The sequence below is a fragment of the Heterocephalus glaber genome, unplaced genomic scaffold (assembly GCF_053883595.1).
Source record: "Heterocephalus glaber isolate CG9 unplaced genomic scaffold, H.glaber_assembly_v1.0 deba00001564, whole genome shotgun sequence".
Taxonomy (NCBI): Eukaryota; Metazoa; Chordata; class Mammalia; order Rodentia; family Bathyergidae; genus Heterocephalus; species Heterocephalus glaber.
In genome coordinates this window covers 5,217,501-5,241,534 of record NW_028258351.1, presented here as the reverse complement: position 1 = coordinate 5,241,534, position 24,034 = coordinate 5,217,501, and the positions used below count along the sequence as shown (strand labels likewise).

At 40.0% G+C, this 24,034-nt stretch overlaps 2 protein-coding genes, 1 non-coding gene and 1 pseudogene across 9 annotated transcripts in view; 3 read left to right on the top strand and 1 right to left on the bottom strand.

Annotated features, from left to right (window-relative positions):
- The first annotated feature begins 1,001 nt into the window (after positions 1 to 1,001).
- Positions 1,002 to 1,395, top strand: LOC101726405 (high mobility group nucleosome-binding domain-containing protein 3 pseudogene; annotated as a pseudogene).
- A 6,645-nt stretch (positions 1,396 to 8,040) lies between these two features.
- LOC147823800 (Z30 small nucleolar RNA) lies at positions 8,041 to 8,137 on the top strand. Its single transcript, XR_015443323.1, has one exon. It is a non-coding gene; the product is annotated as a Z30 small nucleolar RNA (small nucleolar RNA).
- Positions 8,138 to 8,770: 633 nt separating this feature from the next.
- On the bottom strand, positions 8,771 to 12,625 carry Pex12 (peroxisomal biogenesis factor 12). Its single transcript, XM_004870652.4, has 3 exons — positions 11,971 to 12,625; positions 11,139 to 11,689; positions 8,771 to 10,261 (listed from the first exon to the last, which is right to left on the bottom strand). The coding sequence occupies exons 1-3, from the start codon at positions 12,094 to 12,096 to the stop codon at positions 9,862 to 9,864; spliced, it is 1,077 nt and encodes a 358-aa protein (XP_004870709.1). The 5' UTR covers positions 12,097 to 12,625; the 3' UTR covers positions 8,771 to 9,861.
- A 69-nt stretch (positions 12,626 to 12,694) lies between these two features.
- The window catches only part of Ap2b1 (adaptor related protein complex 2 subunit beta 1), a 120,580-nt gene continuing 109,240 nt past the window's right edge, over positions 12,695 to 24,034 (top strand). For 2 of the 7 annotated variants that reach the window (XM_087191476.1, XM_004870655.4), the window contains exon 1: positions 12,695 to 12,793. The gene's annotated coding sequence lies outside the window, so the exon portion shown is untranslated. Of the gene's footprint in view, positions 12,794 to 17,821; positions 18,171 to 24,034 lie in introns of those variants that run through there. The other 5 variants (XM_004870656.4, XM_087191478.1, XM_004870653.4 and 2 more) reach the window with 4 other exon arrangements.

Below are 24,034 nucleotides of genomic sequence, written 5' to 3'. Positions count from 1 at the left end.
TTCTGCTGTTTTAAGCCACTACTTTGTGATAATTTGTTATTTGTCATAGCAGCCATAGGAAAGTAATTAACTTCTCTCTAAATCAAACCAGTGATCAATTCTGTGTTTCTACTTCAATTTGTTTTTGAGGGTTTGTTTGTTTGTTTGTTTTGTTTGGGCCAAGGTCTTGCTAAATTGCCCAGACTGGGTTGAAATTTATAGTCCTCTTACCTCAGCCTCCTAAAGTGCTGGAATTACCGTCAGGTACCCTCACGCTCAGTTTGTACTTCAATTTGTTTATGATGGCATGACATTCTTAAATAGGTCTCTAGACAATCTTATTTTATCTTTTTAACTTAAGGCTTCTACCCTGACAAAGTTCTGCTTTGGCTAGCATTATCCTTTGCCCACGTTTGGCTGAAAAGTTTCCAAGATAAGAGGCAGAATGGATACTTTGACGTATGATCACCCAACAACACAGTAAACTTTTAAAGCTTTATCTCCGCGTCAAGTTTAACTCCTTTTCATTCATGTCACTTCTGAATCCAGTCTCATTTTTGGTCTTACTATTTACCTTAATTCTCAGCCTCACTTTCACACTGAAATCTCTCAGCTATTATTTATGTTTAGAAGGATAAAAATGACCACCATTTGCTGGAAATGCATTACTAGATGCAAGGGACCGTGCTGGTAGCAATATGTTCTACCTGGAAACAGATTACATGGCCAATAAGTGGAAGAGCACAGGCTTAAAACTGGTTTTATTTTGTTCACTGCCTTTTGAGCTTGGGATTCTGGGTTGCTTGAGAGCTTTCCAAATTAGAATTCCCCTTAAGTACCTTCCCTTTCCTCCTAGTCAATAGGAAGAACATTAGTTGGGCAGGAGAACTCCTAACTAGTTTGTTGTTCCCTTCTTATTCTTCTACAGTCCACTATAGGGGATCAAGCCAGCAGAAAGGGAGATAATATAAAGGATGGGCAGGCGGCCCTGCGTGGGAGCGGCGGCGCGGCTAGGTGGCATCCAGGAGTCCACAGTCCGAGCTGGTCGCTGTACTTCCCGCCGACCCGATGGTCATTATGTGGAAGAGAAAGTCTTCAGAGAATACAGAGGGCAAAGATGGATCCAAAGTAACTAAACAGGAACCCACAAGATGGCCTGCCAGATTGTCCACGAAACCTGCTCCACTAAAACCTGAACCTAAACCAAGAAAAACATCTACTAAGAAAGAACCTGGAACAAAGGTTAACAGAGGTGCTAAAGGGAAGAAGGAAGAAAAGCAAGAAACTGGAAAGGAAGGTACTACTCCATCTGAAAATGGTGAAACTAAAGCTGAAGAGGCACAGAAAACTGAATCTGTAGATAACGAGGGAGAAGAAATGGCCACAAAAAGTTGGGGGTGATTTTATGTACCTCTTGGGACACTTTTTAAAAGCTATTTGTACCAAGTATTTTGTAAATGCAAATTTTTTAGGACTCTACTGGTAGGCAAAGTATATAAGGATGGACATTTTACCCTCTCATAGTCATGCTTTTTGGAATTTTTCATTATTATCAAGTAAAATAAATACCATCTTAATATTAGAAGCTGTGTATAAAACTGATTGAGCAGTCCATGCACCTGCTTTAAGAATTTAGTCCTGTGCATACTGTGGTGTTTTTACTGTGCATATTTGAATTTTTCATGCAATTTTTCTAGAGCAATAATCAGTGGTGCTTTTGTACCTAGGTTTTATGGAATTTTAATGAAACATGGATAGTTGTGGCCACCTGCTGACTATTTTTGGTTTAAAATAAAAGGTTTTGTCTGAAAAAAAAAAAGGGTGGGCAAATGGGGTTTCTTTTCTTTCTGCAAAGCTCTTTGGTCAAGCTCCTGGGATATGAAGAGTTAGGTTGTCAGGATAGAGAAGATCTCACATCTTGATATATCCAAAGTAAACGTTCCTTGTACAAAGCAGCTTGAAATCAGTAGTGTGGACAATGGTTTTTTGTAGGTCTTGGGAAAGTTATCTGGGCATGCTGTTGATTAAAGAACTAGAGCCAGAACCAGAGCCCCCAATTTATTTAAGATGTGTTCATTCACAAAGCATTTTGGTCTCTCAGTAGTGATAGTTATGGCACAGCCTGCATGTTTAGCACACACAAACTAGCTGAAGGACAAGGGTCAGTCTCTTAACCACCAGGTGGTGAGTGGAAATGTATTGATAACATAGTGACCAAGAGCAACAGTCCTTCAGGCTGGGGATTTAGCTCAGTGGTTTGGCCGCCTGCTGTGCAAGCACAAGGACCCGAGTTCAATCCCCGGTACAAAAAAAAAGAAAAAGAGTAACAGTCCTTGCTGTGCCATGCCATTGCCTGACGTTGGGCAAGTTTTCATTCATTCCTTCTTTCACTCAATCGGCTGTTTTGGGGTACCAAGGGAGTTAAAATCCTAACTCTGACACATTCTAGCTACGAGATCTTGGTTAAGCCAATCTAAACCTCAGAACCCATTGGGGAAATTTGGAGATAATAATGGTGCCTTCTCCACTCAGTACTTGCAAGAATGTCCATTCAAAATGTTAGCTGTTCATTCAATAATCAATTATCGAGCAATTACTATGTTCCAAACATGGTGTATTCTCTGGAGCTATCCACCAAAATAAAAATTGGAATTTAGTGACTGCCTCATTTGGGCCAGATATGCAACTTTTATTCTCTCATATAATCCTCATAACACTGTGCAAAGCATGCATTATTTTCACTATCTTATAAATGACAAACTTCAGCAATGCATGAGCAGTGTGCACCCAGTACCCGGAGGAGTGACACTAACTATGCTCTTGAGAATCAGTGGAATTCCCAAATGACATGATGAGTGAGCTTGGAACCTGTCAGAAAGAATGCACTGGGTTGAGAAAAGGAGATAGAAAAGAAAAGCACAGCTCAGGCAGAGGAAACAGCAAGTGCAAAGGCACATTCCTTTCACTGTCTAACCTGCTCTGTTTTGTACAAGGGAGGTCCTGTGTGGTTCTGGTACAGAAAAGTCTCCATTTCCCTCCATTTTCCTTGTCATTTCTTCACATCTTTCTGTCTGTACCTGACACCCACTGCAATCCTCATTTGCTTTCCTTTGTATCTCTCCTTTTCCACTGCACATGTCTCATTTACGCTCTCTCACCTTGCAGTAGCTTCCCCTCTGCTCCCTCTAATCTAAACACAGTTGCAGATTGAGTTCTCTTAAGTACATCTTTGATCACTAACTCTAAAATGTTCAATTCTCTCTTTCCCTAAAGTAATTTGGACTACAGAGCCAACCAGCTAGTATCCTTAGCAAAGTCCTGACCTGTTTTTGCAATCTACTATCACTCCTTCTCTTTAACATTGACACCAATTCTTAAATTTAAAAAAAAATTCCAGTACTGGGGATTGAACCTAAGGCATTTGAATTAACACTCCAACCCCTAACCCCCGCGCGTGCACCTTTCTGAAGATGGTACTCTTGCTAAATTGCCCAGGTTGGGCTCGAATTTGTGATCTTCTGGCCCCTGCCTCCCAGAGTGCTGGGATTACAATCTGAAACACCATGCCCAGCTAGTCCTTAAATCACTCCTGGGAAATTTAAACCTGGCCTCAATCCCAAGTATCTGATGAGGCGGATCTGAGTTAGTCCCCAAGCAGGGGTCGGGAGGGTACGGTTTGCTTTTATGAAGACAGACTATTGCTAACAGGTTTCTCTGGGTATTCCTAACCTCACAGAATTTTTAGAAAAATCTCACCAACTGCACTAACTTTACCTAAATTTAGTAAACTCTCTTTTTCTGCTGATTTTTGAACTTAAAGTTCTTCTTCTAGGATCTCCTAATTCTCAAATCCTGCAACAGCGCAGATGGAATGCTACTTCTCTCAGAAAGTCTTTCCTGCTCCCCTTCCACTTTAGTACTTAGGGGCACTTTTCTTGTAGCACTGTGTGTGGTGCCCTGTACTGAGGTTTGAACCCACGACTTTCACATTGAGCTACATCCCTAACCCTTTTTGTTTAAATTTTATTCATTTACTTGAGATTTATTTTATTGGCTAAATCACTCAGGCTGGGCTCCAATTCGCGATCCTACTGCCTCAGCCTCCCAGAGTGCTGGGTTTTGTGTCACAATGCCTAGATGTGCTTGTAATCCCAGCATTTGGCTTCACTCCTGCCTTGAGATGCTTCCTAAATAAAAAAGATGCCGGAAGCGTCCAAAAGCCCAGCCAACCGCGTTACCCCTGGTTTTGGAGGGCCATCTTCATTTGTGAGTCCACCCCAACTCCTAGCTCTCGGAGGCAATCCGGGACCAGCTAATCCAGTGGGGTCACAATCTGAATCAACAGGGCACACACACACTTCGACTCCGCCCGCTGAGGTCCTTCCCTAGTTATGAAACCAGGCACGGGTGAAATAACCCGGTCTAACAGTCGCTCCGAGGTCTGAGGGCAGAGAACTACAGGTGAAGGGGGGGGGGAACAGATTACTCGGAGAACAAGTAACTGAACGCCCAGAATAAACGCCACAACGCAATGAAGTGACGCAAAGGTGGGACGGCTGTGCCGCCAACTCTACCCCCTGACGTTCGCCTCGGCCTCCGATTGGCTGTTCTTTATACTAGTCCCACCCCCCCGGTGCCGCCCACGTGATCCTCTAGCTGCCTCAGGATTGGTTATCCGGCTAGCGCCGCGCTGAGCTTTGGGATGCGGGCTTGGTATTAGAGAAGAGAGGACAAGGGGAGCGAATCTGTACCTGTCCGAGAATCTGGGAGTCTGGGTGCCATCTTTCTCAGGATGGTACTTGTTTCTTGTTTCTCCCAGGCGTAGGAGAGTTAGGAGTTCGGAAAGCCGGTTGCTGCTTCCTGCTTGGAGAGTTTGTTTGTGTCTTATTTCTGTTTTCCCACAAGGATGGCTTTGGTTTTTCCTGAAGTTGTCGAGGTTTGGACTTTATTCTGAGGATCAGTTGTGTAAGGCATTGGCTCTCCCGCGCAGGAATCTGTGCAAAGAGTTTGAGGTAGAGATGGGGAATGAGGGCTTAGAGATGCTTGAAGTATGGTCCTTACCCACGTGACATATTGGAGGTAAGTCGGCTTTATAAATTGTGCTAATATTTAGAGTTTAGTTGGGAGTGTCGCTCATGGACTGAATTAAACGCTTATTTATTGAACTCCTATGTACCAGGCACGTAAGACACAGTCCTGGTGGTTAAGGAAATCCTTGTGATTGGACTGCTGGGAGAGATAAAGGAAAACTTGAACTGGTCAGTAGTTTGACGTATGGTGAAAAAAAGGGCAGTGGGAGGCAAAGGAAAGGATAACTGAGGGGGTAGGAACACTTAAGAAAAGGGGACATTTAAGTACGAGGTGTGATTTTTTAAAATACAGTGAATGCTTAACAACCCCCCCCCCCCATTTTATTACAGTAAAAGACACATTGCCATTAGTCCCCCTGGCTTCAAACACTTAGCCCATCTTTCTTGCCACTTTCTGAAGCAGTTCTGCAAGTCCTCTTTCGGGAACGTCTTTAGTTGCGCTGTCATGGCTGCCTCCCTGTTCTGAATCATTTAAAACACTTACCTTTTATGGTCTTTTTGACTTTGGAGAAGAGCCAGAAGTCTCACGGTGCCAGATCCAATGAGTAAGGTGGATGAGGACATACGGTAATATTTTTTTTGACAGAAATTGCTGTAAACGTTTGATCAATGAGGGGTGATCAGAACTTGCTGTCTGCCATTAATCCCCTTCAAGATAGTCCTTGCTTCAAACATACCCCGTCATTCTTGGCTGTGTGTCTTTGACTGTATTTTTTTTTAAATTTAAACATTCACTAGTTTTATGATCACCCCTTGTACTTCTAGAAGTGTAATTAGGCGTTCTCCCCATGAAAGGAGTGGGAAGGCCCTCCAGGTGGAGCAAGCTGTACAGTGGCAGAGAACTAGGCAAGTGTATTTGCCATATTTGGTAAGAACAAAGATCTTGAACTCCATGTTTGGATGTGTATTTGGGGTTTTTTGTTTGTTTGTTTGGTTTGGGTTTTTGGTACCAGAGATCGAACTCAGGACCTTGCGTTTGCAAGGCAGGCGCAGTGCCGCTGAGCTAAATCCCGGCCCTGGATGTCTATTTGTGTCTTAAAACAAAGTGAAACAAGTTCTGCAAAATAGATACTAATGTGCTTCCATAATTCAGAAGACAATTTTTCTTTTGGATCGATGCAGCAAGGCTTCATGCAAAAGGTGGCATTTGGGGGAGGGGTGTCACAAACTAAAGAGCTTGGATTGAAGTTCAGGAAGGGTTTCAACAGAAGGGAAGAAAAGACTTTGTAAATGGAAGGCACAAGGTCGAATTGAGCAGGTTTGAGGACTTTGGAATACTTTGGGTTGGATTTAACGGTAAAGCACACATAGGGTTATAATATTAGTTAAGGATAAGTTTGGGTCAAGATTTTTGTTTGTTTTTGATGCTGCAGATTGAGCCCAGGGCTTCTTGTATCAGTTAGCTTTGAAACATCTTGAATTCTAAGCAAAGTAATTCAGATTTTATTTCCTGGACCATGGGGAGGAATTGAATGGTTGTAATGATAATCACACCTCCGTGTTTTAAGGTTAGTGTGTTTATGTTGGATGGGATGGAAAGCGGAGGCAGGGCACCCATTGAGGCAGCAGTATGGTCTGATAGAAAGAACATGGGCTCTAAAGTCAGGTGTACATTGGTTCAAGATTATTATTCCTCACAAGTTTCATGATTCTAGGTAGGTACTTAAATTAATCTCTCTCAGCCTTTGTTTGCTCATTTCTAATGTGGATCTGTTTCAACAGAAGGGGGATGATGAGGGTCAAACATAGACCCTTGTTAACAGGCACCTGGTTGTTTTCCCCTCTATGGAGCTTGGTTGCTGAATGGGGAACACAAACAGCTGTCAGTTTTTAAATGTGGATTATCAGTCTGTTGATATTTATAGATGATGAAGGAAGAATATGATGCCTCCAGTATTAAATATTAACAGTATTGTGTTGAGTGTTGGAGGTGAATGTGATGTTGTACTCTTCCATATCAGCAATAGTATACCACCAGAAAGTGTCTTTTTTTTTTTTTTTTCAGTACCAGGGATCAAACTCAGGACCTTGAACTTGCCAGGCAGGGACAAGCTAAATGCCCAGCAGATGTCATTTTAAATAATTGAAATGCATTCAGCTTCCTCATTCAGAAATTGATTACTAGGTTGCAAAATATCCAGATCCTGCTTGTGGCCTGCCCCGTTAATAAAGGGCAGGAACCTGGAAGCTAGTAGTGAAAAAATACATATATATTGGGCCGGGGATTTAGCTCATTGGTTCTGCCTCCTGCCTCACAAGTGCAAGGTCCCGAATTTGATCCCTGGTACAAAAAAAAAATCATATATATGTAAATCTGGCAATCAGACCTCGGTTCTCTTTCTGGCTTTGCTGTTAATTTGCTATAAACCTTTGTCAAATCATAGCCTCTCTTGAGTCTTGGGTTCTTATATTAGAAGACTCTTATATAAAAATTTTGTAACTATTTTTTTAGAGACCGGGTGTTGTTACATTGCTGAGGCTAGGTTCTAACTTCTGGGTTTTAAGTGAACCTTCTCAGCCTCAAAAGTAGCTGGGACTACAGGTGCATTCACTGTGCCAGGCATTGTGACTATTTTTATCTTTGCTGGCCACAGAACTACAAATTGAATTTTACATTAAATAAACTGTACTAATTTAGTAGAACATCTTTTGTAAAATTTCTCCTTTAAAGCTAGGCTATGAATCCCTTCACAAACATCCCTGAGATTTTATCATAAATGGCAATTGGATTTATTTAAACAAAAAAATTTTTAAATGGTAAATGCTTTTCCATTCTCTTCTGTTTCAAAAACAAAAAACTCGTTCTCTTTGGTAGTTAAAGCATAGTGAAAGATAAACTATTTATTAAACTCATAGTTGGAACCTACCTGAAAAGAAGCACTTTTCCCCCATAGGTAAGTCTAAGTTTTCTCCCATGTGGAATTAGGGCATCTGACTGCTTTTAGGAAATACAAGGAGGTGAAATGCAATGATGCGATGATGAGCGAAGTATAGTCTGACCTGGTATTGCCATTGCTTCAGTACTGGCTTTGACCAGGGTATGATCCCATAATCTTCTCTCTGAGCTGATCTGGTTGTGGCATTAAAACACACATACATAAGTGTGTTCTAATCTATTTGCATGCTAGTTTTCATTATGTATGAGAGTTTCGTTGATATCCTTTTGAATTACTGATACTTTCATGTTTTCCTTCTTAGGTCAAGGTGAAATATCTGGCTTTGAATCTTCATGGAGGACTACATTATTTCAATCCTGAATCTGAATCACTTCCCTTTTTGCCTTATTACTGTATTAAAAGTGTTTTAATCAACTGGTATTTGTTTTTGGTAAAACCTCTGAGGTGTTAACAAGAATTTTAAAAATAGCCATTATACTCTTATAGTATGTAATAGTTTTAATATTTTGAAATCCACAGGATGGATATTCCATTTCAGTATTTAGCTGTATCATATTTATGCTATTAGAATGTACTTTAAATTGCTAAATGAAAGGCCAGGTATGGTGGTGCATGCTTGTAATCCCAGCTCTCGAGAGGCTGAGGCAGGATCACTATGAGTTGGAGGCCAGCCTGGGCTACACAGTGAGTTCAAGGACAGCCTGAGCTAATAGCAAGCCCCTGTCTCAAAAAAACCAAAACTGAATAAATTACTAAATGAGTTAAAGTATTGGAAAAATGTATCTTGGTAAAGACATACAATACTTTCATTTGTCCTGTTTATTTTCTTTAAAATCCATGTTTCCACCAACCTGCTAACCCAGCAGCATAGATTTTGTTACAAAGGCAATGTGTTTCTGCAGTATATCTGATACAAGGTATTTTACAAGAGGTTGTAGACTTGTTGGAACAGAAGATTTTTGCTCTTATTATTGGATCAACAACAAAAACCCCCAAATGCTAATACAAAAATACCTCAAAAACTCAAAGGTGGTTTGAATGGAAATTTAAATGCCTCAAGATTTGTTTCCACATAATGACAGTTCTTTGTCATCTATTTTTAAAATTTAATTAAATGTTTCATAGAAACTTTAGTAACAACCAGGATAATTCATCCCAGTTGAGTAAGCAATAAGAATAAGCAGAAAGAGTTCATTAAAAGGTCTTTTCATTATAATTAGGTATTTTACTTATCTCTTCACTGCTTGCAAGCTTTGCTGTCACACTAAAATTTTCAGACTACACTCTATACTCATCCCATTTTCCTTTAACCAGCTTCCTAAGGAAATACGTATGGCTCATCAGGAATCCTCAAGCTGAAAAACTGTAGCAGATGTCACTCAATAAATGGGTCCCAGTATATGAAAGAATTTGTTTTCCTAACATGTTTAAGTATTTCTATAAAGAGCAAGTCTGTGTTTCATATTGTTTATGAACTGACAAAATCTCTACCTCATAGACTAATAAATACTTCCTTTTCTAAAGAGGAGGCCTGCTTTCCCTCACCACCACTTTATGAGATCTAAGGTGGGGTTTTCCTGGGAGTTTCTATACTACTTATTTTTCTGTATTAGTTACTCTTTTTTATTTACCTCCCCTGTGTTGGCTAACACATCCTCTAGTCTTGATGCTCTTACTTTAACCAGCTTGCTCAGCTGTAAGTAGGGGTCTAGAGAACAGACCAAAAGATTAGGATCAAATGCACATATCCTTTTATTAAAGAAATCTATATTGTAGTTCAGAGATAATATCTTTATGAATTGGCCAGAAAGATGTCAATGCTATGTACCATGCTAAAAAATAGCCCTGTGGCCTTACAGTGCAATATTTAAGTTGTGAGATAATATGCTAATCTTTCAGTTCTCAGGGGAGTACAGTTTAATTAGATGTTGTACTTCTGTTGGATAACCTGTAATGGGACAAGCTTGGTGACTCCTCACGTAATTAAACACACAACGATAACAAAACACATAACCAGAGGTGGCAAGAACAGTATCATTCACCCGGGTTTTCCGACACAGTGGGCACACAGTTTTCATTTTGGGTAACAGAGGAGAATCAGAGTTGTAATCTAGGTGTACAGGTGGTGGTGGAGTAGGCAGGGCGGTCAGTGATTTGATGGTTTCTTGATTTTCAGATGAATACCACCAGTCAAGGAACTGTAGGAAGAATACACTCACAGAAAGGCCGGTAGAGAGGGACATGGCAACACCTCCCAAACCTTTCTTCAGAGCTGACTTTATCTTCTTACTAATACTGTTGGAAAAAGAAAACAATGAGGCATAGAAAAAAACTTTATAATCTCAGAATCACTAGTATAAATGCAATTCCATACTTTTCATCAGAATCACTGCTTGGAGCATTGAAGAGTTGCTAGATTGGCACTGTCTCCTTAAGGATCTATTCTAGATGGTTCTTTTCTTATAGTATTTTAGGTACACAGGTGCTAAGCTTCATTTTTAATAAAAGATTTAGGTTTTTGTTTTGAGCAAGACATTATTAGAGAATTTGATTAGATATTTTTTTGGATAGAACATGGGGCATCCAGAAACAAAAAAATCACTTAAAAAGTAACTTAGCAGTACTGAACACTATATATATTTGAACTTACTGGAAAGCACAAGTAGTTAAAAGTAGCTACAGTTATCATGATAAAGTGCAGTCTTTATTTTTTTTTTGGTACTGGGGATCAAACTTGGGACCTTGTGCTTTCAAGGCAGGCAGCGGAACCACTGATCTAAATCCCCAGCCCCAATAAAGAGCAGCCTTTAGAACTATATTATCTGCCTTGAATCTCAGCTCTGCCATCTTACAGCTAGATAGCTTAGGCCAAGATACTTTGCCGTGAGGGCTTGGTCCCCCCAGTTGTTAAATGGAGCACATACTTCATTGCATTGTAATGAAGCTTGAGATAATGTACATAAAACAAACACCTAACATAGGGCCTGGCACATAGCAAGTGTGCATTAAGATGTAACTATATGATGAGGAAGGTTACCAGATGGCAGTTCTTTTATGGACACAGGAAAAAAAAACTCTGATTTTATGAAATGAAGTAGACTGAGGAAGATAAAGTTGGAATAAGATTTTAGAGTTTGTTCAAAAGGTGTTTTTGGAAATGTTTAAGACTTACCTCCTGGCTGGTTGCTGCATCATACTGGCTTGGGGTCTCTGCTCCAGAGCTTGTATATCTTGAACTGTCAGCCGACCTAGTCGAACTCCAGCCAGTCTCAGTAACGGTGAGTGGTGCTGAGCTTTTCCTAGAATGTATTGGAGTTGCTGTACTAGAAACCAGCCTTCCCAGGCCATGTTAACAAATGGGTAGGCTGCCAGAAAGGCTCTGTAAAATCGCTTCCAGTGGGAGGAAGGGGGATGAATAGAATATTCATCCTCTTCTCGCAAGCTAGAAACCAGCTTCTCCAGCTTCACTTTCAGATAGGGAAGAAGAACCAGGAACATAATTGATTTCCAGAGGTGCTTCTTGGGGAGACCAGCACTGGCCAATGTCTGAACCTTGCGAGAGTCCTCCATTACAATACGCTTTAAGCCATAGAAGTTTTCGGAAAACGAGGCACTCGTTTTGGACAGATAATGCTGCTGAAGCAGAAGATCTAGCAGAGTAAAGATTTCATCAAACCACCTCCAAAGGAAGTCCCAGTGGGCAGGATTTGATTCTGCAAAAACCTAAAGCAAAATAAATGAAATTCATTCTTTTACACAGGTACATTTATTTACATTTCCTTTCCCCCCCTAAATTCTACACACTTTTGGCTGAAGTCATTTATTTTGAGCTTATACCTTAACTTCCCCAAAGTCACTACAGGGCTCTAAAGACTAAATATCCATTAGGCCATGGGATATAAACTATATGCAAATTGGTTATTTCCAACTCTAGACTGCCAAATAAAACTTACTGAATTTTAACGCTCTCGTCCCTGAAACCTTTCAGAGAATTAATGCCTTACCTTGACCACATGCTGAAGAGCAGGTCTCACTGCTGTCATTAAACTGTCTTGTGCTACCACCTCAAAGATGGATGGCTGGTCATCTGCCACAGAAGCAGTTGTGATATGAGCCCCGTACTCAGCCATAGTATTTTGCGTGTACTGGATTTCACTTTTCCCACAAACTCTCTAGTGAGCATGCGCTTTGGGGGTGGTGGTGGATCAAATGAGCGCAAAGTATTGAAGGTAATCTTTCTGCCTGACACCCGAATCTCCAACTTTCAATTTTACAGGTGAAATTCAACTGAGGCAGAAAGACCTTTGGATTCGGAGGAAAGAAGTCTCAAAGTTAACTCCAACCCGGGTGTAGTACGTGAGGAGGGGTGACTTGTCAAGTGCTGCACCCCACAGGGCTGGTCGTGATTCTGGGGAACAGGTATGGCTAAGGGCCGCTGTCTTATGGAAATGAAAAACTGTCACCCTCTATCGTGAGGGCTGAAAAGCCAGCGTGGTCTGAGGGATCGTAGGTACCAGAGCGGGCCCGGGACACGAAAACTGGCTCCAGTTGTTGGCTGCAAAGTACCCCCGCCCGCGCCTTTCCTTGCTCGTTGACCCTGGGCTAAGCGCGAAGGGCCCACGACGCCACGTTTGATGGGCGGTCTCGTCTTTATGACAGAATCACACCCGGAAATAGATGCTGCAGGGATCTTGTGGAGGGCTGGCGGAAGAGAGACAGGCGCTCTAGCCCTGCACACCGCCCTGAAACCGGAACTAGAAAACTCTATGCCCCCCCCACCAGTGACTTCCGCTTCCGGCCCTCTGAAATGAAAGAGGTCACCTGCGGGTTAGTTTTGCTTATGCACTCTCTCCTGTTTTGTTTTATTCTTACTGGCTAACTGTGCATCGTACCCTAGGTGCCAAGTGTCTAATCCTCTCTACAGAGGTCTCTCTGGCAAAGTGCTTGGAGCGCCCCGCCGACGTCTCAGCTCCGGCCCCTACTGAGGCCTGTGATCTCTGGGCGGGCGGCCGATCTAAGGGCGGAGGGAGGGAATTAGGAGATAGGAAGGCGCTGTCTTCCCTACACTTACAGTAGGGGTGTTGTTCATTTTGCCTTCTGCCGCCTTCCGGAAAGGACTTGAAGCGATAGCGCAGGAAATAGAAGCTTTAGCTATATTGTCTCCAATCATAAAGAAAATTTAGTACGTAGAATAAGAAAGGTTTTACTCGTTCTTTCGAACTTGGGACAGTTACTTTTTATCCAAGGTGGTAGTTTGTCTTCCAGGTATTACATCCAATTATAACTTCAGGCACTTGCTGTATGAGATGAAAATGATTCCTGGCCTCATACCCAGTAGGATGTGTCACATTAGTGATATGAATATAATGCGAAAGTGAAGGGACCTGATGACTCAAGCGTGAACTGGGGAAACTTGACAGTTTGCATAGCAAAAGTAATATAATTTACTATACAGTTTGCAAAATGTAGTTTGCATACAACTTTTTCTTGTTTGAGTTACTGATACAGGTTTATTGGATTTGGATCAGAGGTCAGCTTCTCTCTCGTAACTCCTTTCCCACGTCTGGGCTAATATCAAAAAATGGAAGGTATTCACTGCTCTAGAGGATCTTCCTATGTAAAAGTAGGCACTTAGTTTGCATAATGAAAAGATCTGGTGGTTTTGTTTCTACAGTAAAAGTTATCCTGGATTATAGTTTGAAAATGTTCTTTAATGAAATAGCTGCCAAAAAAATATTCTTTTTTTTTTGGTACCGGGGATTGAACTTGGGTCCTTGCGCTTGCGCAGCAGATGGTGAAACCACTCAGCTAAACCCCCGGTCCCCAGAAAAATATTCTTATAGCTAATGTATCTGTATAAAATATCTGGTCCCCAAGCCGATTATAATTACTATAATATATATAAATTTAAGTGAACAGCAAAAATATGAAGTTTAGAAATACATTAAAACAAGTGGTAAACAGTTGTGTTGACCAGGTTTCAAGCAACAGAAACAGGCTACTTTAAAATAAAAAAGAATTTACTAAAAGTACTTGGAGTAGCTCACAAAATAAGCAACTACACAATCCCACTGGATTTGTGTAGCAAGAATTAAGTCTCATGCAGGCAACTTTGTTACAATGAATGAGCTTAAATCAGTTTATATTTGTCACTGTGCTCATGATTCAAGTTCCAGTTGACCAATTTTGACTCAGGTTCCCTTTTCACTTTATTTTACTCTTAGCTAGATTAATAGTCCTTGATTAATAGTCCCATGAGGATACTCCAAAAGCAAACTGAAGTTACTATATGAGAAAAGGAAAGGCAGTCCAAAAAATGTCATTTATCACAGTCAACAGGCTAAGGGAGAACCATAAAGTACATATGAGAAGGAAATGGCTTAGTTTGCTTTAACCATTGAGGAACAGAAATAGTGGAGGGTAAGTTGAAAAGTAGATTTAGATGACTTATTGAAGGCTTTAATTGCTGGTCTTACAACTTACTGTGGAAATTCATTTATTCAATAAATAGTACTTTCTATGTGCCAGGCATTATGCTTGATATTGGATATAAAACTAATAAAAAGAGACATGGTACCCGCCCTCATGGAGTTTATAGTCCAGTAGGAGAGATAGTAAAACCTATATAATTTACAGTTGAGTAAGAAGAATGGGATGAAGGTGGCAGGGAGGGACGGGAGAGAAGAAGCTGTTAGACTGGGTATCAGAGAATGCCCTTCCTAAAGCATAACTGAACTGAGACCTAAATTATGAGAAACCAGAGAAAAGAATATTAGGCAGGAGAGGTAGTGTTTGTGAAGTCCCTAAGGTCAGAAAGAGCTTGAATGTTTGAAGGCTACTGTAGCTAGAAAAAGGGGGGAAGAGGAGTGGCCAAAAGACAAATAAAATAATATTAGGAGCCAAACCATACAGGAACCTGAATTTTGAGTCATGGGAATGCATTGAAGGGTATGTATATCAGAGACGTGAACAGATTTACATTTTTAAAAGATTATTTTCTGATAGTTACAGGGTATATTTACTTGATATATCAAGTTTTTGCATTTATGATGCATCCACTCTTTGAGTGTATGCTAAACTTAAAAAAAAAACCCTGAAAACTTGGCTGCTCTGTGGAGAATGGTCAGATTTAGGAGCTTTTGGTCTAGGCAAGAGGCCAAGTTTGGCTTAGATTTATGAAGTAGAATAAAAGAGAATGGGTGAATTTGAGATACATTTTGAAGGTGGAATTGACAATTTGGGAGGTATGAGATGAAGTAATGGGGGGGCCAGAAAGCCCTAGGTTTCTGGGTTCAGCAATTCAGTGCCGTTTACCTAAATAATCACAACCATAGCAAATGTTTACATAGTCCATATGATGTGACAGGCATAATTCTAAGAGCTTTACATAATAATTCATTTTCAATATTGTAATTAATATTATTACTGGGTATTTCTATGTCCCTCTTTTTGTAGATGAGAAAACCAAAGAAAGCACAGAGAGAGATGAGGAAATGTAGAGCAAGAATAGATTTTGAGCATGTTAGTCAAAGAGAAACCACTTGAAGTTTTTGACTAGGAGAGAAATATGAACCAACATTCTTTTTTTTTTTTTTGGTACCAGGGCTCAAACTCAGGACCTTGTGCTTGTGAGGCAGGCATGGTGCCACTGAGCTAAGTCCCCGGCCCTGAACCAATATTCTTAAAAGATTTTTCTGGTGACATTTTCCATTCAAAATCCTCCCAGGCTACTAGGAGTTGTATCTGGAACCATATTTTTCTAATGTCCTTTCGTGCCCTTATTTGTTTAATTTAGGTGGGCCATAAATTTAGAATTACTCAGGACAGTGGTTAGTAGATTTAGTAAATTTGGAAAATAAGTCAAGACTAGAGAAATTTTGGAGTCATACGCATGTGAAAAATGATTAAACCCATGGTGTTGCTAATAAGTTAGTGTAGAGAAAAATGTATTTAGTGTAGAACTAAGCTTTATTTATTCTAGAGATTGAATTCAGGGTAATAAGCATGCTAGGCAAGAGCTCTACCACTGAATTATCCCCAGCCCTTTTTATAAATTATTTTTTCAGAGCAAAACTTTTTATTTTTATTGTTTTGTTTTATTTTGGCTTTCTTAAAAAGGGTCTAAGTTCCCCAGGTTGGCTTTGATCTTGTGATCCTCCTGCCTCAGCCTCGGGTAGCTGGTATTACAGATATACCTGGCTAAACTAAAAAACAAAAAACTATAACTTTCTTCCTCAAGTATGACTACAATCCTATAACTCTTCTTTCTTCAGTTTCCTATGATATATCCACAACTCCTACTTCTATTTCCTCACCTCCAGTTCACCCTCAGTTTAGCAGCATGGCTATCGCCTTCATATCTCTACTGATCTTTGGAGCAATGACATCATCAGCTCTGTTACTAAATCCTGTGGACACTTTTCAGCCCTTCTCACTAGCAACTGGTATTGTTGACCATTTATTCATATATTTATTTATTTATTCAACATATTCTGAGTTTTGGGGTTTTTTTTTTTTTGTAGCAGGGATCAAACTTGGGACCTTGCAAGGCAGGTGGTGGCACCACTGAGCTAAATCCCCAGGCCCTATTCTGAGTTTTTTAAGGGTGTACTAGGCCTCAGAAGTATAAGTGAATAGATTGATATAGTCTTATTTTCATAGAACTCTAAAAACATCCTAAACTATCATAACCTCCAAGCTTTCCCCTCTACATATCCACTCTACATAATGTACTTTAGAGCACTTGAAAGTGTTACCTGTCACCATTCAGTAATTCACCACTTTTAACATTTAAATACTTTTTTGGCCTTTGTTTATACATATGCAATCATACTGTATATATTTGTTTTGGCTTTTTAATTTAACATTGTGAATTTTCTCATATTTATTATTTTACAATGTTATACAAAACCTGATTTACCATGTTTACATTCTCTTGTTTTACACCTTGATTTCCAACTCTCCCTATTTTAATAAAGGAGGTACACATGAATTTCATTTGAAATTTTTACATAAATCTCATTACTTACCTGAGAACTAAGGTTTATTTCATTATTATTGTTTATTTTGAGACAGGATCTCACAAAGCTGCCCAGGCTGGGCTCAAATTTGCAGTCCTTTTGTGTGAGCCTTCCACAGTGCTGAGATTACAGGTGTATGCCACCACACTGGTGAGAATGAAAGTTCAAAATACACACTTTTTGACTCACAGTTGACAGGCAGAAATGTGAGGGAACAACCAGCTAACCATCCCTTGCTCTTTAACCTCCCTCACACCTTTAAATAAACCTTAGAGACAGTTTCACTTACTCTCATCATCCTTGTTATCCGGTTACAGATCCTGGAATTGAGATCTTAGTTTCAGAATGAAACTTTTGTGCAAGCACATTTATTACGCTCTGTTTTACCCACTATACCATTTAAGTTTCAGTAAGATAAGACTGTAATTGAGACGTTAAACATTTTCCCAGTCACATTCAGAGCAGGAATTCGAATACAGATCAGACGCCTTCTCAATGCCCTATGTTTGCACCATTCGTCTCTGGCTCACCGCCCGTACATAGTCCGGAGCTGCACCTCCACTGTCAGCTCCTGAGCAAGAAAAATAAGCCGAGGTTGGTTTGCTTTCAAATTTGTTCTTCGCCTCTATGTTTAAGAAAATCCCTATGCGAGAAAACTAATCCAGAGAATATCAATTTGTGTAATATATCCATTGGGATGACCATCGACCATCTTGGAAGCCTCAGGTCCCCACGCCTTACCCTAACCGGGGGGGGGGGGGGGGGGGCTTTGAAGTCTCCGTCTCCGAGGCGACAGAGAAGCCTACCCTTCTGATTCTCCGGCGCACCCAGATGACGTCACGAAGCGAGGTCCTCTGATGTCAAAGTTTCCGGCCCACCATCTTTGTCCCTGGCAAAATTGGGTTTTGCGCAGTGGCTTAGACCTAGAGAAAGAAACGTGACGGGCAGGAAACCATTACAACACCACCCCGGCTGTGCTCTGGCTGCCACCGCCACTCCCGACCCCTGCCTCCGGTGAGTTCGAGGCTGCTGGTTTTAGGTGTGTCCCTAATTGTTGAGCGAGGGAAGAGGACGAGAATTGGGAACCTCAGGCTCGGTCGGAGACCGGGGTAGGAAAGGAAATCCTAGGAGCGTGACCGTTGAGGATGGAGGGAGTCGTCGGGTGTGACCTTTGTGAGGAAAAGGTTTGGAGAAAGGGTTTCCATCGAGGTGAAGCTATGGTGGGAGGAAGGACTGCCTGGCTGTGGCAGCTGGTTGGGGGCTTTTCTGAAGGGGTAATGTTTCGAGGTCCGGGGACTTGGAGGGTCCAGGCCAGGGGTGTGGCCGGTAGACGCTGAAGGCCGAGGGGGAAAGGTCCTTCTTTCCGCTCGGCTCGGCGACGTTCCTTGAAAGGCTGGCACGTGTCCGAGGGGAAGGGGATTCCCCCAGCGTTTTTTCCCTTGAAACGTCGCCTGTCTCCTGCGACTTGAGTTTTAGAGACCCCTCCTCTACCTGGTAATGGGCGAATGTGTCCCTAGAGTCTTGGCCCCCTGGGGAAGGAAGAGGAGAAAAAGCTACAGAGCTGATCCGGTGTGAGAGAAGGGGAAGCCAATGGGAGTAAGTCCTAGCCAAGATTTCTTCTTCTTTTTTTTTTTTCCTCCCCTGGATTTAGCAAGAACAGCCTGGTTTGGGAAGGATTGTAGATTACGCCAAAAGAAAAGAAGAAACTGGAATTTCCTGTTATTTCTATATTCTTTGAATTCGAAAAATTTTGTGGGTAATTTTTAGAGCAGTCCTCTATTTGGGAGCAGGCTTTTATTGAATTCATTTGGCTATTTCATTATGTGAATGTGATGTGGGTGCTTCATAAACTTTTGACTTTGCAAAGAAAAGTTTTGGGTTTTTTTCTAACTGCTAAACACTGTTACAACCCTTGTGGTTTAAAAGAAAAAGTAATGAAAACACAGACTCAAAGGATGACTCAGAAAAAGGGTAGTCTCAGTAAGGAACGATTTAAATTATTAATTACCATCCTTGTACAGTTCTATTGCTTAGCCTTAGGGTACACTTACAAAGTCATAATAGAAAGCAGCAGATGAAGGAAATGCAGGTGTACAAGAAAATGTGTAACACATTCCAATGATGACTAAGCGTGCTGGTGAGGTGAGAACTGTTTGCAGGTATCTTAACAGTTCAAACTCCTTAGATAATAGAAAAAGGGCCGGGGATTTAGTTCAATGGTTTCGCCGCCTGCCGCGCCAGCGCAAGGAACGGAGATCGATCCCTGGTACCAAAAAAAAAAAAAAAAAGGAAAATAGAAAAGATAGTGTGTTCTGCAGACAGCCTCCCTGAAAGTTGGGTAAGGTTAATATAAAGGTAACATTCTGACTGAATTGAAGAAACTCAAAGAAGTTCACTTCTTTTATTTTTCTTTAAAAGATCAGTATTTTAGAATAGTATTATGATTTAGGCATGGGTTTAAACCAAGCTAGGCAAGAAGTACGAAGACGGGACATGGTCTCTTCTTTCCTTCCAGGTTTAAGTTTTCCAAAATGTATTGGTAGTTCATAACAACTGGATGGAAACGTTTGAGCTTCTTTTCTTTTTGTGTAATACAGTACTATATTAAGACATTATTTTGTAGTCTGTCATATTTAAACAAACTGCAGGTCATTTTAGTTTTTAAATGTTTATAATTTCTAATGAGCTAAATGATACCTGAAGATGCTACTGTTTTGTGTTGTTGCTGAACATTTGATTAAAAATGAACTTAATACCTCTAATCCTTGTAATAGAAGGTTGCTGGAATAGCCTTTCTGCTTTATAATTTCTTAACTTTGGCTAATTTTTCACTGTGAGCACTGAACTGTGTAAGACCAGGATGTAACAGCCTTAACCAACACTAATTTAGCTTCCGTTTCCCAGAGAGCCATTTGAAATTAGGATCTTATTAATTTTTTTCTGATCTTATTTCTACCCATGCTATTAGCTATTAGTCTTATTTTGCTGCTGAGCTTCTCTTTTAGGGAATTGGAAGGAGGGAGGAGTGGAAAGAAAGGAGACCTTTCACAACCTATATTTGGAAGAAACGAGGTTATGTTAAATCTAGATATATAATCCTGTGCAAGGAGGCCTTTTGTGAAATGTGGTGACATCACACTCTGGGCCAGGACCAAAAAGTGATTTTGTGCTTGGATTTTGACAGCTTTGTTGTTTAACAGGTTCCCTAGGTTCTCAGAAAAACCAGTGATTTGTCAGGTTTGATCTAGTAAAAAAGTAGTGTGAGTTCCAAATTTCATCATGCTTCTTTCTGGGACTCTCCTGAGGAATAACCTCCCCTGCCCCCCATTTTGATTTTTGATGCATTTCAGGAAATACTTAATTTTTTCTTCAGCTCCATCTTGTCTACTTTTTCTGTGGCTTCACATGCAGGCATCAGTTTTTACTATATTTTGGAGAATCTGACCATGTGTCCATATTTTTAAAAAATTCACATTATGTAAAATTAACCATTTTAAGATGAATAATTCAGTGGCATAGACTGTATTTATAGTGTTGTGTAGCCACTACCTCTTCACATTTTATTTTGTTTAGACTTTTTTCACTTTTCATGGAATTTCTTTTGGCTTAGGGCAAGGACCAACTTGGTATGCTGTTTATCCACCGATACAGTGAATATTTCATTCCAGTGGTATCAGTTAGAGGCATATTTATCTCCTTTATTTAGCTCACCCTCCCTCCCTGTTCTGGGATTGAACCCAGGGTCTTGTGCCTGTTAGGCAAACAAGAACTCTACCCCTAGCCCCATCTCTTCACAACAGAGATTCTTCCTTTAGGGTCTCTGTTACCGGCTTCAAAAGATACTTGACCCTCTTCTCATCCCTGAAATTTTGTGGGTGTGTGCATTATTTACTTAAGATTAGAACACTCTAAAAAAAAAAAAAGATTAGAACACTTTAAAAAAAAAGATTAATTCTCACAATGAGCAAGACAAATATATTCCTTCATGTTGAAATTTGTTAGAGATAATGAAATGTGTGGTTTATTAATGAAGGTATTGATTTAAGACTGTGTTCACTGTTAAACAGAACAGAGCTTTAGAAAACAGAATAATTTTTGTGCACTTTTTCCTAGAAACTAGGTGAAAATTTCCAAGCAAATTTTATTTTTAAATCTTAAGCAAGTTTTAAGTTTTGATGATCCCATGGGATCTAAAATGGCCAGCAACATCCTAGATAGACCATAATGAATTTGAATTATCATGCTCCTGTCAGGCTCTTGTAAACATTTCTATATATTGGTTTATACATTTGTATATTTAGATAACTTTGGATTCATTCCATGTCTTTTTTTATATGAATTCCTGCCTTGTGATCCCAGCACTCAGGAGATCCCAGAATCAGTGCTCAGGATCCCAGCACTACCTGTAATCCCAGCACTCAGGAGGTTGAGGCAGGAGAATCCTGCTTAGGCTACATAGTGAGTTCAAGGCCCCCTTGAGCTGCACAGTGAGACCCTGTCTCAAAAACAAACAAAAAATTCCTTTCTTTGTGTGACCACTTTGGATTTAATTTACACTGTGAAGGGATTAAATGATTATGGTATTCTTTGAATTTTTGCTAGAAAGCCATTATGAAAACACTAAATAGGGCAGGCCTCTGTTACAGATATTTAATTATAACAAATATTAGAATGGAAATTTCTGTAATCTATAATGATATTTGCGAGTTCTAGCTCACTTCGTTTAACATGGTAATTCAGCGAAGTTTTGGTACAACGTAAAGGACTCTGTTATATTAGGATCAAGAACATAGGGGCAGGGCATTTAGCTCAGTGGTTCCGCTGCCTGCCTCACAAGCGCAAGGTCCCAAGTTCGATCCCCAGTACCAGAAAAAAAAAAAAAAGAACATAAATAGTAAGTGACCAGTTGGAAAGATAGCAAATAAGTCTTAATTTCCATTAGGTTGTACAGAAAGCACATTTCAGTGATCAGATTCAACCCAAACTCTTTTCATTATTTTAAGTTTACCTGATTCTTTTTTCTTTAATTACATTGATTTTGGGGTACTTTAGGTCGTTTCTCTCAGATCCATATTTATTATTGTTTCCCTAATGTGTTATCACTCAAGTTGTATTGACTTGATAGTAATGAGTAGGTGCCAGGATGTCTTGTCCTAAAACCGGTAATAAGTATTGTTAATTATGGTGTTAGGAAAAGAGATATACATTTTTGAGTGCAAAAGGAATATTAGTTGAAGAAAATTGAATATATTTAAAGAAGTTAGATGTTGGATAGAGTCTTAGAGTTTCTTTTTCTTTTTAAAATTTTATTTTATTAGTACATGTTTATAGTACATGAAGTTTACATTCTTGATTTTTTTAAATTCCTCCCACCAGCTCCCTCCCTGTGTCTCTAGATCCCCTTTCCCCACATTTGTTTTGCTTTGTTTTGTTTTTGAGACAGAGTCTTGCTATGTAATGCAGGCTGGCCTTGAACTCCGTATGTAGCCCATTTTGGCCTCAAACTCAGGGTCTTCCTGCCTCGGCCTCCTGAGTATTACAATTACAGATGTGTGCCACCATCCTTGGCTAGTTTCTCAAATCAGAAAACATCATCTCATTATTTTGAGTTCATGCTGGGTTTTGTTTTGATGTGATGGGTTAATTCATCTGGGATTTGGGACAAAAAGGTTGAGGCTGAGATCGATGTTCTTTTTTTTTTTAATTAATTTTATTGGTACATTTTATTGGTACATTTTAGGTATACAATTCGTTTACATTTATCATTGGGTGCTTGTACCTGTACATGATATATCTTGGTTCTTATTTTTTTTCCCTATTACCTGTGCACCCTTCACCCCCTCCGCCCTTCCCTTTTTACATAGATTTCATTTCCATTTTTTTTCTTTTCTCATAGTTTTTCCTTTCCCTCTTTTTCTTTCCCCTTGCCCTCCCTTCACTCCTTCGTTTTTGGACTTTTTCCTATTTCAAATTATCAATTATTCATTTTAATCATTTTAACTCTTGTTTACACTATCAGTTTCTCACACTAGAGAAACTTCGGTATTTACATGTGTGTCCTGTTTATTTCACTTAAGAGTATGGCCTCGATATGCATCCATTTAGCTATAAATGACTCTAGTTTTTCATTCGTTATGGCTGAGTAATACTCCATTTTATAAAAAAAACACATTTTCTTTGTCCATTCTCCAGTTGATGGGCACTTGGGCTGCTTCCAAGCTTTAGCTATACAAACTGTGTGTGCCGCTATGAACCTGGGTGCACATATATCGCTGTGGTATGATGCTTTTAATTCTTTTGGGAAGATACCCCAGGAGGGGACTAGCTGGATCAAATGGGACCTCTAGTCCTAGTACTAGGACGAGATCGATGTTGTTTTATGTTTTAATGCCAGTTTTGATTCTCTTGTACTCAATGTGATTGAACAAATACCTATCTTTTGCCTTGTTTTTGACTGTTAACTGATACTATTTTTTGGGAATATTATTGGGATAAATGTAGAACGTTGAAAATATGAAGACAACAGTTAGACTATTTTTTTCCTGAAAGAAATTCCTTTTATAGAAGGTTTGCATGTAACATTGAATAGGTTGGGAGAATTGTTCTGCCTCTCTCTTGCTGTCACTCTCTGAGTTAGGTCTTTATATACAGTTCAAGCTGGCCTTGAACTCTGGATCCTCCTGCCTCAGCCTCTTAGGTGCTGGGATTACAGACATGGGCCATCATGCCTGGCAAAGGAAAAAAAAATATTTTTCTGATACTGGGGGTCTGGAACCCAGGACCTCATGCATGCTAGACAAGCACTGTCCCTCAGGTACATCCCGTTTTTCTCTTTGGCCTTACAATGCTTCAGAATACATGCTTTGGAGTGATTCCCTCTTGAATCAGGGAAGTAAGCAAATATTCCTGAATAGAAAGTTATGGAGAAAGCTTTCAAAACAAATGAACTTTTTCTTACTCTAAATGGTTGAGTGACTAATTGAAGATATATTTACAAAGAAGTCTAGCTTTCACTCTTGAAGGCTTTCAGGAGATACTTGTGAATAAA